The sequence below is a fragment of the Polistes dominula genome, unplaced genomic scaffold (genome assembly GCF_049000335.1).
Source record: "Polistes dominula isolate Pdom_NZ unplaced genomic scaffold, Pdom_raw_medaka contig_74, whole genome shotgun sequence".
Taxonomy (NCBI): domain Eukaryota; kingdom Metazoa; phylum Arthropoda; class Insecta; order Hymenoptera; family Vespidae; genus Polistes; species Polistes dominula.
Genome location: NW_028300953.1, coordinates 1,361,647 through 1,378,854, shown reverse-complemented (window position 1 = coordinate 1,378,854; position 17,208 = coordinate 1,361,647). Strand labels below are relative to the sequence as shown.

The following is a 17,208-nucleotide window of genomic DNA, read 5'->3' as shown; positions in this document are numbered from 1 at the left end:
AATAAATAAGTAATGAAACTAAACAACAGAATAAATAAGTATTTAAATAAATAATACAATAAATAAGTAATTAAATTAAATAATATAATAAATAAGTAATTAAATAAATTATGTAATAAATAACTAATCAATTTTGAAGACAAAGTTAGGAAATAATTAAATTAAACGCTCCTACTTTGTTACTAAATCCAACTATTTTCATATAGTTAATTATAAAAACATTAATAATGCATATTAATAAATAAAATGTAAATTAAAATTTCAATCAAAAAGTAATCAAAGAAATATTAATTTCAACACATGTTTCAAATACGTTTATAAACGCTCAAATACGTTCATATACGTTCATATACGTTCATATACGTTCATATACGTTCATATACGTTTATATACGTTCATATACGTTTATATACGTTTATATACGTTTCTATACATTCACATACTTAAAAAAAAAAATTGTCAATGTGTATTAGTATTTGAAGGACATAGAAAGAGACAGAGAGAAAGAAAAAGGTAAAAAAAAAAAGAAAAAGAAAAAGATAGAAGATTAGTTTGCTTTCTCTCTTCCTCGTAGTGATCATCGTCAAAGAAGAGAAGAGAAAGAAGACGCACATAAACGCTCGGTTCGTTGGCAAATGGCGGACAATTCCGGAATGCGATCGAGCAAAGTTGCGGATGGCACGAGATTGGCTCGTATACTCACTATGATGACGCACGAGTAACAGCAGCAGCAAACCTTAAAGAGCAAGTGAGTGAACGACTACATAAGAGTGAGAGAAACATGGTTTTCACAGCGACGCATAAACGCGGCCACCTTTAGTCGCGTCGTTGCACGCTTCATCGCGCGGTTACGATTTTCCTTATGTTAGGATCAACGGTGTGCAAGACACAAACTTTATCAATTACCACGAGAGGTATAAACTTCTACGATTTCACGTGATTTTTATTGTGATTTTGATCGTCATATTTATACAGTCGCGTAATTGTCAATTCGTAATTTGTCAAAAAAAAAAAAAAAAAACCCGCGAAAAAGTAACGGTCATTTAATTCAAATTGTGTTTAATGAGAAATGTTAATTAAATTAAGGAGAAATCATAAAATTCTGGTTTTTTTTTTGTTTTTTGGATTGTTGTTGAGATTTTTGGATTGTTGTATGTTTTGAGAAATATAATATTATAATTAAATTAAATTAAATTAAAAATATAGTTCTTGTTTTGATTGTTTTTGCAAACAATACTATTTCAAATGTGTTTCAAAAATAATTTTTTGTAATTAAATTAAATTAAATTAAATATCAAATTCTTTCTTTTTAATTGTTGTTGCAAACAATAATAATTTTTAAATGTGTTTAACAATAAATATTAATTAAATAAAATAAAAAATATAAAATTGTTTTTTATTGTTCGTTGTTGCAACACCAACAATTTCAAATGTGTTTCAAACAAAATAATAATAATAATTAAATAAAATAAAATATAAAAATTCTTTTTTATTGATTGTTGTTGCAAACAATAATAATTTTTAAATGTGTTTAACAATAAATATTAATTAAATAAAATAAAAAATATAAAATTGTTTCTTATTGTTCGTTGTTGCAACACCAACAATTTCAAATGTGTTTCAAACAAAATAATAATAATAATTAAATAAAATAAAATATAAAAATTTTTTTCTTTTTAATTGTTGTTGCAAACAATAATAATTTTTAAATGTGTTTAACAATAAATATTAATTAAATAAAATAAAAAATATAAAATACTTTCTTATTGTTCGTTGTTGCAACACTAACAATTTCAAATGTGTTTCAAACAAAATAATAATAATAATTAAATAAAATAAAATATAAAAATTCTTTTTTATTGATTGTTTTTGCAAACAATAATAATTTTGAATGTGATTAACAATAAATATTAATTAAATAAAATAAAAAATATAAAATACTTTCTTATTGATCGTTGTTGCAACACCAACAATTTCAAATGTGTTTCAAACAAAATAATAATAATAATTAAATAAAATAAAATATAAAAATTCTTTTTTATTGATTGTTTTTGCAAACAATAATAATTTTAAATGTGATTAACAATAAATATTAATTAAATAAAATAAAAAATATAAAATTGTTTCTTATTGTTCGTTGTTGCAACACCAACAATTTCAAATGTGTTTCAAACAAAATAATAATAATAATTAAATTAAATAAAATATACAATTCTTTTTTATTGATTGTTTTTGCAAACAATAATAATTTTAAATGTGATTAACAATAAATATTAATTAAATAAAATAAAAAATATAAAATTGTTTCTTATTGTTCGTTGTTGCAACACCAACAATTTCAAATGTGTTTCAAACAAAATAATAATAATTAAATTATAAATAAAATAAAATAAAAAATATAAAACTCTTGTTAATCGTTTTTGCAACAACACAATTTTAAATGTATTTCCAAAATAATAATAACAATTAAATAAAATAAAATAAAATATAATTCCTTATCTTTTTGATTGTTTTTGCAAACAACAACCTTTCAAATGTGTTTGAAAAATAATAATAACAATAACTAAATTAAATAAAATTAAATAAAAAATATAAAATTCTTTCTTTTGCAACAACAATTTCAAAAGTGTTTCAATAATAATAATAACAATTAAATAAAATGAAATAAAATATAATTCCTTATCTTTTTGATTGTTTTTGCAAACAACAACCATTCAAATGTGTTTGAAAAATAATAATAACAATAACTAAATTAAATAAAATTAAATAAAAAATATAAAATTCTTTCTTTTGCAACAACAATTTCAAAAGTGTTTTAATAATAATAATAATAATAACAATTAAATAAAATAAAATAAAATATAATTCCTTATCTTTTTGATTGTTTTTGCAAACAGTAACAATTTTAAATGTGTTTAACAAAAAATAATAATTTAATTAAATAAAAAATATAAAATTATTTTTTGTTGATCGTTTTGCAAGCAACAACAATTTCAAATGTGTTTAAGAAAAAATATTAATTAAATAAAATAAAAAAAGGTTAAAATGTTTTCTTTTTGATTGTTTTTGCAAACAACAACAACAACAATTTCAAATGTGTTTCAAAAATAATAATAATAATAATAATAATATAATAAATAAAATAAAATCTAATAAAATCTAATTCTTAATCTTTTTCTTTGTTTCTCTTAACAGCAACAACATCAAATGTGTTTAAAAACAAACTAATAATAATTATAAATAAAATATAATTCTGTCTTGTTGATCATTGTTACAAACAACAACAAAAGGAGATAAAAAATTTAAAAAAAATTGAACAATATCAAAACTATTATTTAAAAACTATCATATAAATAATGTCAAGAATAAATTCAACAATAATTGTAGATGTATCTACGATTTATCAACAAGTAACATACGTTATCATACATTTTTGTAAACGTTGAGAATACTGTGATATGAAGAAATTAAAGAAACGTAATAATATTAACTCGAATGAACAAATCAATCGATACAAAAATAAAAAGAAAAACAACAAGTCAAACAATTTTACTTGAGAACTCTCTCTCTCTCTCTCTCTCGCTCTCTCTCTCTTTCTCTCATTAACGAGATTGAATAAATCGAGATCGATGAAATTGGAATATGAGTTTGACAAGAAATCCCTGCAAAAGGGATTCGATTGGTGGAAAAAAAAAATTACCGACAAAATTCTTGATACGACTGTTGACAGTTTGGCATTGAAAAGGGCAAGATTACCATTGCGTCTTCACGATGGTGGTACGGACATTGAAACTTTTGAAAAAATCATCAAAAATGATGTTAACATCAATCAACAGGAAAACAAACGAATTCATTCAATGGTAAGTGAATAAAATGAACTAATTTTCCAATACTTTGGAAAAGATCAAAATGAAACTGAAAAGAGAGTCGGGCCAAATGCAAAAGTAAAAATCTCCTGAAACGGAAACACCCTTTTCTATTTTTGTATTTGTTTTTTTTTTTTTTTGGTTAACCGTGATACGTAAATTGGTAAACACTGTGTTACAAAACTAAAAAAAAAAAAAAAAAAGAATAGAAAAATACGTGAGTTTGACTGCCGTTATTACCGTTTTTCTTATCGCATGCCTTTAACTCTTATCAAGAGACTGTTTATTTTTTTTTTTTTTTTTTTTTTTTTTTTAAATCAAATACATTCCATGGAATGTTTGTAACGTGTGAAGAAGAAATTCAGAAATCGTTTGATTAATTAAATTTTTTTTTTTTTTTATATTACCTTGAAGTGAAACTCGATTGAAATTCTGTTCGTTCGTATTCGTTGATTCGTTCATTCATTTTTTTTATGAACACGTGTGTTGGATGATAAGAATATGACAATAAAATACGTATATTATATTATCACGATTCATGGAACTAGTTTGTGATATCAGTGTTCTCTTCTGATGTATACTTATATTGATAAAAAAAAATAAAATGGAAACAGTAGTCATCTGTTATATATATATATATATATCATATCAGATTTTTCGAATAAAAAAACTTATTTCTATTTTATTGGATTATTCTTGATTATTATTATTAAAATAAAAAAATATTCTTATTCGATTATTCTTAATTATTACTTTAAAAAAAAAAAAAAACATTCGCAAGAATCTCTTATGAAATACAAAAATATTTTTATTCGATATATTCTCGATTATTATTTAAAAAAAAAAAAATAAAAATTTGCAGGACTCTTATTCCAAAAAAAGAAAAAAGAAAAAATAGTTTTCATAGGAATGTTTTATCTAAAAAAAAATTTTATTTGATTATTCGAATATTCTTCATTATTATTAAAAAAAAAATTCCCAGAGATCTCTTATTCCAAAAAGAAAAAAAAAATTCCCAGAGATCTCTTATTCCAAAAAAAAAAGGAAAAAAAATTCACAAGAATCTTTTATTCCAAAAAAAAAATTTTATTCGATTATTCTTGATTATTATTATTAAAATTAAAAAATTGTATTCGATTATTTTTCATTATTACTTTAAAAAAAAAAAAAACATTCGAACGAATCTCTTATTCCAAAAAAAAAAAAAAGAAAAAAAAATTCGCAGGAATCTCTTATTCCAAAAAAAAAAAAAATTAAAAAAAAAGTTTTCATAGGAATCTTTTGTCTAAAAAAAAATTTTATTTGATTATTCGATTATTCTTGATTATTATTAAAAAACAAAAAAAAATCCCAGAGATCCTTTATTCCAAAAACAAAACAAAAAATAAAATTCCCAGGGATCTCTAATTCAAAAAAAAAATATTTTAAAAAAATTCACAGAAATCTCTTGTGCAAAGAAAAAAATATTTTATTAGATTATTCTTGATTATTATTAAATTATTAAAAAAAAAAAAATTGGTAAAAATCTCTTATTCCAAAAAAAAAAAATTAAAAGAATAATTTTGCATTAATCTATTATCAAAAAAAAAAAATTAGATTATTTTTAATTATTATTACTAAAAAAAAAATATATACTGAAATCTCTTTTCTGAAAAAAAATTTAAAAAAAAATTTAGCAAGAATCTCTAATTCCAAAAAAAAAAAATATTTTATTAGATTATCCTCGATTATTATTATTTATAATAAAAAAAATTCGCAGCAATTTCAAATTATTTTTAATATTATAAATATAATTTATTTTAATATTATAAATATTCCAAAAGAAAAATTTACACAAAAAATTTTGTAGGAATCTACTATTATCCAAAAAAAAAAAAAAAAATTTTATTAGATTATTCTTGATTATTATTATTTATAAAAAAAAAAATTCGCAGCAATTTCAAATTATATTTAATATTATAAAATTATATTAATATTATATATTAATATTATATATTTAATATTATAAATATAATTTATTTTATTATATATAATTATATTTATATTTAATTATAAATTTTATATTATTTTTACATATATTATATTAAATTATAATTTTTATATTATAAAAATTATACAAAATTATAATTTAATGTAATATTATAAATATTCCAACAAAAAAAAATGTATTTTTTTTTTAAATTTCGTAGGAATCTACTATTACCCAAAAGAAAAAAACAACAACAATTTTATTCGCTTATTCTCAATAATTATTAAAAAAATAATAAATAATCTTTAAAAATACCCCCAAAAAAAATCATTAAAAAATTAAATAAAAAAATATTTGTAACCTATTATTCCAACAAAATGTTCAAATCTAATATAAAATATTATCATCCCACTAGGTTAAATCAAAGAACAATCCAACAATTCGAAAATGTCGTACGAAAATTGAAAAAATAATAGAAAAGCAAAAGGAGGAGAAATTGGATAATGCTGAATTGATTGAAATTAATCATAAAATTTCGACTGACTCTAATAAAAATGACGATGAACAAATATATCCAATATCATCGAAAAAATGTGAGAATAAAATTGAAGAAAATATAATCACCAATTTAAAAAATGATAATTCAGTTGAATTAAATACACGAATGGAAACTAACGAAGAATCATTAAACGTACAGATAGAAAGGCGTTGTTCGAATTCTTCGGAGGATTACGAAAAAGTCGATTTTAAAAGTCAATGTTACCACCACCACCACCACCATCACCATCACCATCACCATCACCATCAACAACAACAACCAATGATTGTCATGACAAAACGTGACCATGATATCAATGAGAGCTTTCACCATGATAAAAGTTTCATCGTGGAAAGATCTCAAATAAATAACGATTGTAAAACCAAATCGTTTTCCAGTGATGATGATGATGACGACGATGATCAAAATAGTTGGAAAAATAATAATAATAAAAAAAAGAAGAAAAAAAGAAGAAACATTTCGCTAGAAAAGTGTTGCATTATGTTCCAGGATATCGTTCAGGTAAAAAACGTCAAAAACAATCAACAAAAAAGAAGAAAAAAACGAAACATCATCATCGTTTTACCACAAATTTCTTAGATTCTCAAAAAACTTTGAGAACAAATGACGATGATAATGATGACGATGAAATGTCAAGTATCGAAAATCATTTTGATTCATTTTCACGATCAAAGAGTCATTCGAAATGTGATTTAAAGTGCATCATGATTTCTGAACCATCTAATTTCGTTCATGTTGCTTCTGCTACCAATTCACGTTTGATGTTCAATGAAAATCTCATTGGTACGAAATTGGAACAAAATGTTATAACTCATGAAGAAAAATCAGCTAATTTGCCTTTACTATTACATGGAAAAGAAGTTAGTAATAATAACAATAATAATAATAATAATAATCGAATGATGACCAATGAAGAAACAACTATGGAAAGTATGGAAAGTACGTATCGTTGTGATTTCTATCTACGATACAACAACGAGTCTGAAAATGAGCTTTCTTTTACCAAAGTTGCTCTTACATTTCATTTCTTTCGTTTTGTTTTTTGTATTTTTTTTTTATTTTTATTTTTGTCATAGATAAAAATATAGGTAATAGAACGTCTTATGTGGAAATAAAAAGACCATCATCTTTAAATGGAAGTGAAAAATCTACAAGAGAACATGTGGATTGTCAGCAATCGGTGAAAACTCAATTGAAAAATGACGAGACGAGAATTTCTTACGAGCCAATATTACAAACTAATGTTAGTTTTCTTTGGAGTGATCGAACGAGAAGTTACTTGGACAAGAACGAACATACCAGACTTTCTTTTTCGCATATAAAAAAAAAGGACGAAGAAACTTACGACGATGTGGGACCACCACCACCACCACCACCACAACAACAACAACTAGCTGAAGTTTGTTCTTTGGTTTCTTGTTCACAGGTATCTCACGCTATTTTCTTTTTCTTAATTCTAAGTTTTACAATTATTTAGAATGACAGATTTTACATAAATAATATGACAATATTTATATAATATTATATATAACAATATTTATACAAATTAAAGAAGTTTTAAACACAAACTTCTATTTTTTTAATCTTCTTTAGAAAGAAGAACCTTATTTTTACATTTTTTTATCAGAATTGTAGCAATAATAAATTCTACAAACACAAATTCCTATTTTTTTAATGTTCATTAGGAAGAAAAATCTTATTTTTACATTTTTTATCAAAGTTATACAGTTCACAAACAAACTCCTATTTTTTAATCTTCATTAGGAAGAATATAACCTTATTTTTATATTTTTTTATTATAATTGTACCAATAATAAATTCTATAAATACAAATTCCTATTTTTTAATCTTCATTAAGAACAAGAATCTTATTTTTACATTTTGTACCAAAATTATACAGTTTAAAAACAAATTCCTATTTTTTAATCTTCACTAGAAAGAAGAATCTTATTTTTACATTTTTTTATCAGAATTGTACCAATAACAAATTTTACAAACACAAATTCCTATTTCTGAATCTTCATTAAGAACAAGAATCTTCTTTTTACATTTTTTACCAAAATTATACAGTTTAAAAACAAATTCCTATTTTTTAATCTTCACTAGAAAGAAAAATCTTATTTTTACATTTTTTTTATCATAATCTTACCAATAACAATTTCTACAAACACAAATTCCTATTTTTTAATCTTCATTAAGAACAAGAATCCTATTTTTACATTTTTTATCAAAGTTATACAGTTTACAAACAAATTCCAATTTCTTATCTTAGGAAGAAGAGAATTACGACGATGTAGGACCACCAGCAGAAAGAAATAATTTACAATTAACTGAAAAATCAAATGAAACAACTGACGATACATACGACGACGTTCTGACGCCATTTTTCAATACGACCGAAGATGAATTTCAAACGTTATTAGAAAAAAATGAAGAAAATGAAGAAAATTTGTTAATAAACAATGATTATTCAAGTGTGGAAGATGCAAACGATGAACGGGACATTTACGATGACGTTGCATGTCCTCCTATTGGGGAGGAACGAGTCAACAGTCTCTATGGGGAATCCATGGGTGCTTCTCTTCTTGGATCTTCGATCCTGGCAATTAGCAAGGAATCTGAGTGGGAGGACGTTGACGATTTAACCAATCCATTGACACCTCCTTCTTGTCTCTGCCAAGGACATGATTGCACATGGTAAAATATCACTGATCTTCATTCAAAGATCAAAGTGTTAAGAAGTGGTGTCAAAAGAATCGTTTCATGGTTTTTTTCAGTGATAATAATGGCGAACAACGGTTTAACAATACATGGAGTAAAAAGAAAATTGGACAACGTTCTGGCAAAAAATGGAAAAGACGTCGTTCGAAAAGAAGGAAAAACTCGGCATGTTCATCCTCATCCATTTCCACTACTCAACTAATTCATCGCGATTCTTCTAACGTTCATGGTAAGTTTACAGAGAAAATAAATATCGCGTTTTACAGTTTTACGCAATGATAGATCTGTATATTTACAGTCTGCACTATAAAATACGTCTTGCAGTTATTGGATATGCATAAGTCCCAACATGTTCTTTCTCTTTCTTTTGTTTCATTGTCCTTAGTTGCATCACATCAGGTTGACTACTACTGTTACTCATATTTAGCCCAGTTATTATTCAATTATCATAACTATACGAAACAAAACAAAAAATACACATATTGGTATGCGTATGTTTGTGTAGATGTAATAAAATCAACAAGAAAGAAAGAGAGAGAGAGAGAGAGAGAGAGAAAAAAAAGTAGGCCACTAATATAACCCAAATATGAAATATTAATGCATATGAAAAAATTGGTGCAAAAATTTGAACGAAGTAAAGAGATAAAAGCGCAGAAGCGCAGAGTGGAAAACGTAAGTAGTCGATTGGTCCGGTGTAGAAGGTGAAAGCGCTTCTTGTGCGCTCTCATTGTCAGTCACGGCTGAACCGGGTTCTGCATCGCGAGAGGTTTTCGATATTTCTCCTTGTCTTTGTGCTGGCTTGCCAACAGTCTGTTTTACGTGTTTCTTTTTGTTTCCACTTCATTTCGTTTCATTTCGTTTCGTTTCGTTTCATCGTTTCATTCGTGTTTGATATACAATTCTTGTGTTACAATAGAAATACATACAAACATACATACATACAAACAAACAAAGATAGTAATTTATACTATTTTCTAAATATATAACTGTTTTCTTCTAATTTCAATTGTAATTCGTGAAAGTTGGAAATTTCAAAATGTCGTGGAAATGAGACAGAGTCTAAGGACGCTCTCACGACGGCCAAACACGCAAGGTAAGAAAGCCGTGTGAGAGGAGAATGTGACGAAGTTCTATTCCTCTCTCTCTCTTTCTTTCTTTCTTTCTCAATTCCACTCTTTCTTCCTTCTCAATATTCCTCGACGAATGAATTCTTCGATGTACTCTTCCCTCTTGCTAAACTTTCTCGTTGCTGTATGGTCCCTAAAATATTTTCACATTAATAAAAATAAATGCATGTAACATTACAAACAAAACAAAACAAAAACTATTGGTAGTAATACAGTAATCATTGAAAACTTAATTGCAAAGGTCAGGGTTCTTCGTGGAGTTCCGTGTGATGGTTATATAGTGACCTTGACACGCCTCCAATAAGAATTATAATGAAAAATTATCGAGTATACCATTCCTGGGATTCTTTGTTCTCTTTCTGTCCTCTTCTTTGTTCTTCTTTAACTGGAAAAAAACAAAACACACATAAAAAAGTAATCGTAGGTGGTTCGTCATGGAACCTTAACAAATATGAAAAAAAGATTTGACCTTGAACGAATGATTTTTAAGTGGCCATCACCGGTTCAGCACTGTTACTGGTCAATCATTCGGATAAAAAGGAAGAAGAATGGAAATCATCGGGAAATTTGCAATTGGACGGCGAGTCTGTTCGTTCAAAAAGCCAAGGACTCGTCCAAATGAGACTTGTGGATCTTGACGAGGACATGGATGTACAGGAAACATCTTGTTACGTTCACGAAGGTTTCTTCAAGCATTTTCTTCTTCTTCTTCTTCTCTTCTTCTTCTTCTACACAACATGCATACGCATACTTTTGAATTAAACGTTTGAGACTGGGCCCATTTATTATTTAACATCAACATGTTAAACATTTAATTAATCTTTCGTGATGTATTATAAATATAAAAAAATTAACAATTATTGTATGATTTTTATTTACAAAACAGAAAGTGCATCAGAAGACAGTACGTATGAGAGTCTTCGTTTTTGTCAACCGGATGATTTCAATACAGACTCGGATGGTGAAACTGCAAGTGGCCTTGAAAACAGACCCGATTGTAATACCGATGATAGATGTGAAAATATTATTGTTAATAATAATTTGGAGGCACCAGCTAAACCAATACCACCACCTCCAAGAGAATCTAGTCTGACTGAAACTTTGGGTAGAAGAATTAAAATGTTAAGAAGAACTTGGAGCATCACCAAGGGTAGTCTTGGTAGAATTAGAAGAAGAACGTTTGTTGAGGATGATCAAATTTCTGAAGAAAACAAAGATCTTACAAATGAACACCATCATCATCATCAACAGCAGCAACAGCAGCAACTACAGGACAATGGAAAATATTTTAGTTTTAGAAAACATTTCAGAAAAAATCTTTCCAATTTTTCAACATTTTACTTAAACGATAGTAATGGTAACTGTACACCAAGAAATAATATTAATAATAATAATAATAATAATAATAATGGTGGTACCAATAAAGAAGCCATTTATGGAAATACCAATTGGTATACGAAAAACAACGATTACGAATCTTCCTCGCAATTTTATAAAACAGACGTCGGTAAGTTAGAACTCTACTATGTGTTAATAAAAATGTACAAATTTTGAAAATGATTTATACATGTATTTTGTTAGATCATTATAGTGTTTTGGCAGATCAAGAACCTTTGTATCAATTTTATGCTGCTGCTGTTAACAGTGTGGCTTTCCAATCAGATTCTGACGGATACGAGCAAGTAAAATACAAAGATTTGTTTATATCTATGTATAGAAATATTTAAACAAATATAAATTATGTAACATAAATTACCTTATTTTTACAGGTTGAAGATTTGAATCCTCCTCCACTTGCTACAGATTTTGTAAAACCAGGACACCGAACATTGTGGTGTCAAACACCACAAGTTGTACGCAGTGGACTCTTACGTAAATATTTCATATAAAAATATAATTGTTATTATTTAAACAATTAGAAAAAGAATAGTAAACTTTTGTAACATTTTTTAGAGAGATTAACACCAGAAGAAAAAAATACAAGAAGCTAAGTTTGAAATTCTTACATCGGAAGCTTCCTATTTGAATTCTCTTCGAGTCCTTGACAATGAATTTTTGCGTAATCACGAATTAATACATGAAATTTTAACACCTTCCGAGAAAGAGAAATTATTTGGTGGTGTACCTGGTGTTATTAAAGCATCTGAAAGATTATTGGCTGATCTGGAAACAATATGGAAGGAAGATCTTACTTTACATAATTTACCTGATATTTTACTTAAACATTCTGAACAATATTTAGATATATTCGTTGGATATTGTTCTAATCAAATTAAAATAGATATGACGTTGAAAGAATTAAGGTAATCATAACAATATCTAATTTATTATTATGAACATATCTTTGAAAATATAAGTTAATATTATTTTTTGATTTTTTTTTTCAAAACACAAGAGCAAAAAAAGGATCCAAATTTGTAGAAGTTGTCACACAAATAGAATCCCGTCCTGAATGTCAAAGCTTGCCACTAAATTCATTTCTAATGTTACCAATGCAACGAATTACAAGGTAAAACATTTAAGAATAAACAAAATGTATTAATTTAGAAACAAATATGATAAATAAAACATTAATTTAGGATCCTAATTAGAACAACTAACTTTTAGATATTTTTAAGATAAAAGTAAATACAACAAATACTAAATTTTGCTAACAATATGATAAATAAAACATTAATTTAGGATCCTAATTAGAACAACTAACTTTTAGATATTTTTAAGATAAAAGTAAATACAACAAATACTAAATTTTGCTAACAATATGATAAATAAAACATTAATTTAGGATTCCAATTAGAACAACTAACTTGTAGATATTTTTAAGATAAAAGTTAATACAACAAATACAAAATTAAGCTAACAATATGATAAATAAAATATTAATTTAGGATTCTAATTAGAACAACTAACTTTTAGATATTTTTAAGATAAAAGTTAATCTTGTATATACAAAATTTAGCTAACAATATGATAAATAAAACATTAATTTAGGATCCTAATTAGAACAACTAACTTTTAGATATTTTTAAGATAAAAGTAAATACAACAAATACTAAATTTGGCTAACAATATGATAAATAAAACATTAATTTAGGATTCTAATTAGAACAACTAACTCTAAATATTTTTCAGATAAAAGTAAATACAACCAATACAAAATTTGACTAACAATATGATAAGTAAAACATTAATTTAGAATTCCAGTTAGAACAATTAACTTTTAGATATTTTTAAGATTCAAGTTAATCTTGTGTATACAAAATTTGACTAACAATATGATAAGTAAAACATTAATTTAGAATTCCAATTAGAACAAAACTAACTTTAGATATTTTAAAGATAAAACTAAATACAACAAATACAAAATTTGTTTGACTCTGATATACAATAAATAATCATATTAATATTAGATATTGTTATTTTAACTATTAACAAAATTATTATATACATTCTTAGACTGCCATTATTAGCTGATGCAGTACTTTCTAAATTATCTATGGAAAATACTGATAGATCCTCATGGGAAAAAGTTTTATCAGCATTTACCTATGTTGTATCTGAATGTAACGAAGGTGCACGTGCTGCAGCTCAAGAAGCTGAAATGGAAATGATAACAAGGTAATATTCAAATCTAACATTTGTTTTCAAAATTAAATATAAGATTTCAATGTTGATTGTTTTCTTAAACAGAAAATTAGAATATTCGCCTAAAATAAAGCCTATCGATTTAAAAAATCGACATTTAATTAAAAAAGGATCGGTCATACAATTAACTATGAAGGCAGATATGGAATACAAGCTTACATTTGGTAAAAAATTTAACAAAACACCTGTGTACCTTTTTCTACTAACGGATTACCTTCTAGTCACAAAGATTAAACACAAGTACGTCAAACTTAAATCAATATTTTTTCCTATAACAATTATTTTCATGATAAACATAAGTATCTTAAAAAATTCATCCCTAATTTTTTCTTTACAGTACTCACGAAGATGCTTACACTGTCATAGATGTTTGTAAAAGAAATCTCCTTGCTTCAGAATCGGTCTCTGAAGATTCACCTTTTGCTGGTCGTAATGCAATGATATTAACACTGTTAGAAAATCATTGTGGTAAACAGGCAGAATATATTTTAACATGTGAAAGTAATACGGAAAGAGAAAGATGGTTAGAAGCTATTTCACCACCAAAACGAGAATTAGTTGGGGAAACGCTTTACGAATCTTGGGATTGTCCTCAAGTACAAGCTTTGTATTCTTACTCGCCAAATCAACCCGATGAACTTTCGTTACAACCAGGTAAACGATCAAAATATTTTCTTCAAAAAAAAAGAACTTCTATTTAATTAATTATATGTACTTGTATTAGGTGATGTTATAAACGTACTAAGAAAAATGACAGATGGTTGGTATCATGGTGAAAAGCTATTGAATGGCGAACAGGGTTGGTTTCCAGCAAATTATACAAAAGAAGTTGCCTCTGAACATGTACGTGCGAGAAATTTGAAACAAAGGCATCGTCTTTTAGCCCTTATGGGTAGTGTTTTACAAAAGAAGAGCGAAACAAAACTTAGCCATGTATTAAAAGTAATCATCCGCGAAAAGTATCATAACAAAAATTATTTTTCCATTTATTGTTTGTACAATTTATGTACATTTTAAATGTAATTTAATAAACATTGTTTAATAAATCTATATATATCTATATATATATATATCTCTCTCTCTCTTCTTGTTTTATCATGATATAACTTAATAAAATACATGAATAGAACGTGGGGAAAAAGATGTTTCACGTTCAAACGACAAGTGTGGAATGTCCTTCGCATGTGTATCAAAATAATGGTACAGTCTTATATTGATTTTTATAGTATTTTTTTTTTTTGTTATTGTTTTTTTTATAAAAAGAGTATTGAAACATGATGATAACGTTGTATGTATGTAAATACGCCGATTGAAAAAAGATATTCAATTTTGATCAAAAATACGAAAAAATATTTGAAAGCAAAAGTTACATTAAACTCTAGTCAATTAAAAATCATATATATATATATATATATTATATTATAAATATATTGATAGATTTATTGATATTGAATTATATATTATAGCAAATAATATAAAAATGATAAATAAAAATGTGAATAAAATGTAAACATCTAATGAATATTATTACAATAAAACGGCGAATTATAACACACTGAACGTTATCATGTTTCTTTTATATTTTTAACTGATAATCAGAGACTTGCTTTCGAATATCTCGATGGCTTGACATCGAATAATTTTTTAACGAAATAAACCTGTATCGTGGTGGTCACTGCAATAACAATTATTTGTGCAATAGACCAAGTTTGAACGTAAAAATTATTATCCAAAAGTAAATTTAAATCTCTCGCTTCTTGACTACGACTTAAATGTTGAGATTGTAGTATATCGTTAATATTCTTCTCCACATTTCTTATCGTACTCTGAAAAAAAAAAAAAAAAAAAGAAAAACAAATATATTAATTAAAAAAAAAGAAGTTTCAAACAAATATTCATAATAAATGAATTATTTTTTACATACTGTGAAATTTTCAACTGACAAGTTTAATTCCTCCAATTCTTTTGTATACTTTTCCCATTGATCGTATCTAATTAAATAAAATAATAATATATTTAATTGATATTAGAATATATTCATTATCATAATATTAGAAATTGTATATTGATTTTAATACCTGATAACAGTGATGTACAAATTGACCAATTTAGGAGCAAATCTGGAGAATTGATTGTCAATGCAAACGCTGTAATAACCACCGGTTGGTGTTTGATCCTGATAGTCTGCATTAGCTCTCCATTGATAAGGATATACAATCAAACCTTCAGGATTCCTTACAGCAAATCCAGCCTTTCCATCACCGCCACGTAGTACCTGTTTTTGATAAGATATTTTTTTAAAAGAAAAAATGATAAATATGATAGTCGTTCATAATGCATTCTTAATCACTTTTACTTAACGTTGTTGCTGCTTTTTCTATTTACTATCATAGAAAAATCTATATTAATTTTTTTTACTACCCTCACGCAACATAAATAAATGGAAAGATACATTGACACGTGTGAAAGTAAACATGATTTATATGAAAAAAAAAACAAGATGGCGAACCGTATGAAATTTGATAACTTAAAAAAATTCGATATATTAAAAATATCAATCAGTTTGAAAGAAATGAATTAAACTAAAATACTTTTGACACGTATTTAAAAGAAACCATATGTTACTCAATTGCTATTACGACTAACCATCAGTTATCTTCCTTAGAATTTCACACAGCACAAATCTTTCCACTCTATCACATTATATATAATTGAATGGGTGTCTTATTTACAGAAGAATCACATTATCCCAAGACGATATGCACTGAAGCACCAAAAGGAGATGACCATGTGTACCTGGAAGCTGACGTAGAAAGTTGCGCCTGGATTTACAAACTGGAAATAGCAATCCTCCTTTCCAGCCTCGATATGCACCTTGTAATCCATTGCCACTGCAGGAAGTGTTTCATACCATGGTTTAATTGTTTCGCATTTCACTAAACCGATTACCACTAAAAAAATTAGATTCTGAACGAGAAAAGAAGACATCGTACACTTCGATATATCCAATCATTACAACGCGACCTAACTACGGTTCTAATACATCACTCACTCCGAATCGACTGACACATGAACTTCCCCCACTCAACTGTTCTTCTTTCTTCTCCGTCTGACACGCGACTGACAAGTGGAAACCTTGCGCATGCGCTATTCGCTTCTTTATTGCGCGCGCAACTAGGTAAGAGAATTATTGCGCGCGCAACTAGGTAAGAGAATTATTGCGCGCGCAACTAAGAAAAATGCGTGCGCAACTAGGTAAGAGAATTATTGCGCGCGCAACTAAGAAAAAAATGCGTGCGCAACTAAGAGAGAGGGATAACT

At 26.3% G+C, this 17,208-nt stretch overlaps 2 protein-coding genes across 2 annotated transcripts; one reads left to right on the top strand and one right to left on the bottom strand.

Annotated features, from left to right (window-relative positions):
* The first annotated feature begins 434 nt into the window (after positions 1 to 434).
* Positions 435 to 14,953, top strand: Exn (Ephexin). The gene is given in 20 exon segments (XM_089172484.1): positions 435 to 914; positions 3,196 to 3,685; positions 3,688 to 3,860; positions 6,251 to 6,835; positions 6,838 to 7,345; positions 7,483 to 7,820; positions 8,667 to 9,091; positions 9,172 to 9,344; positions 10,733 to 10,924; positions 11,129 to 11,749; positions 11,824 to 11,924; positions 12,012 to 12,114; positions 12,196 to 12,211; positions 12,213 to 12,545; positions 12,638 to 12,751; positions 13,699 to 13,860; positions 13,933 to 14,127; positions 14,225 to 14,541; positions 14,612 to 14,796; positions 14,798 to 14,953. Coding segments are annotated over 19 exon segments (4,614 nt in total). The 5' UTR covers positions 435 to 914; positions 3,196 to 3,642; the 3' UTR covers positions 14,828 to 14,953.
* Positions 14,848 to 16,999, bottom strand: LOC107064410 (transmembrane emp24 domain-containing protein 5). Its single transcript, XM_015317074.2, has 4 exons — positions 16,684 to 16,999; positions 15,966 to 16,162; positions 15,812 to 15,878; positions 14,848 to 15,713 (listed from the first exon to the last, which is right to left on the bottom strand). Exons 1-4 carry the CDS (start codon positions 16,873 to 16,875, stop codon positions 15,483 to 15,485), a joined length of 687 nt encoding a protein of 228 aa, XP_015172560.1. The 5' UTR covers positions 16,876 to 16,999; the 3' UTR covers positions 14,848 to 15,482.
* Positions 17,000 to 17,208: the final 209 nt, after the last annotated feature.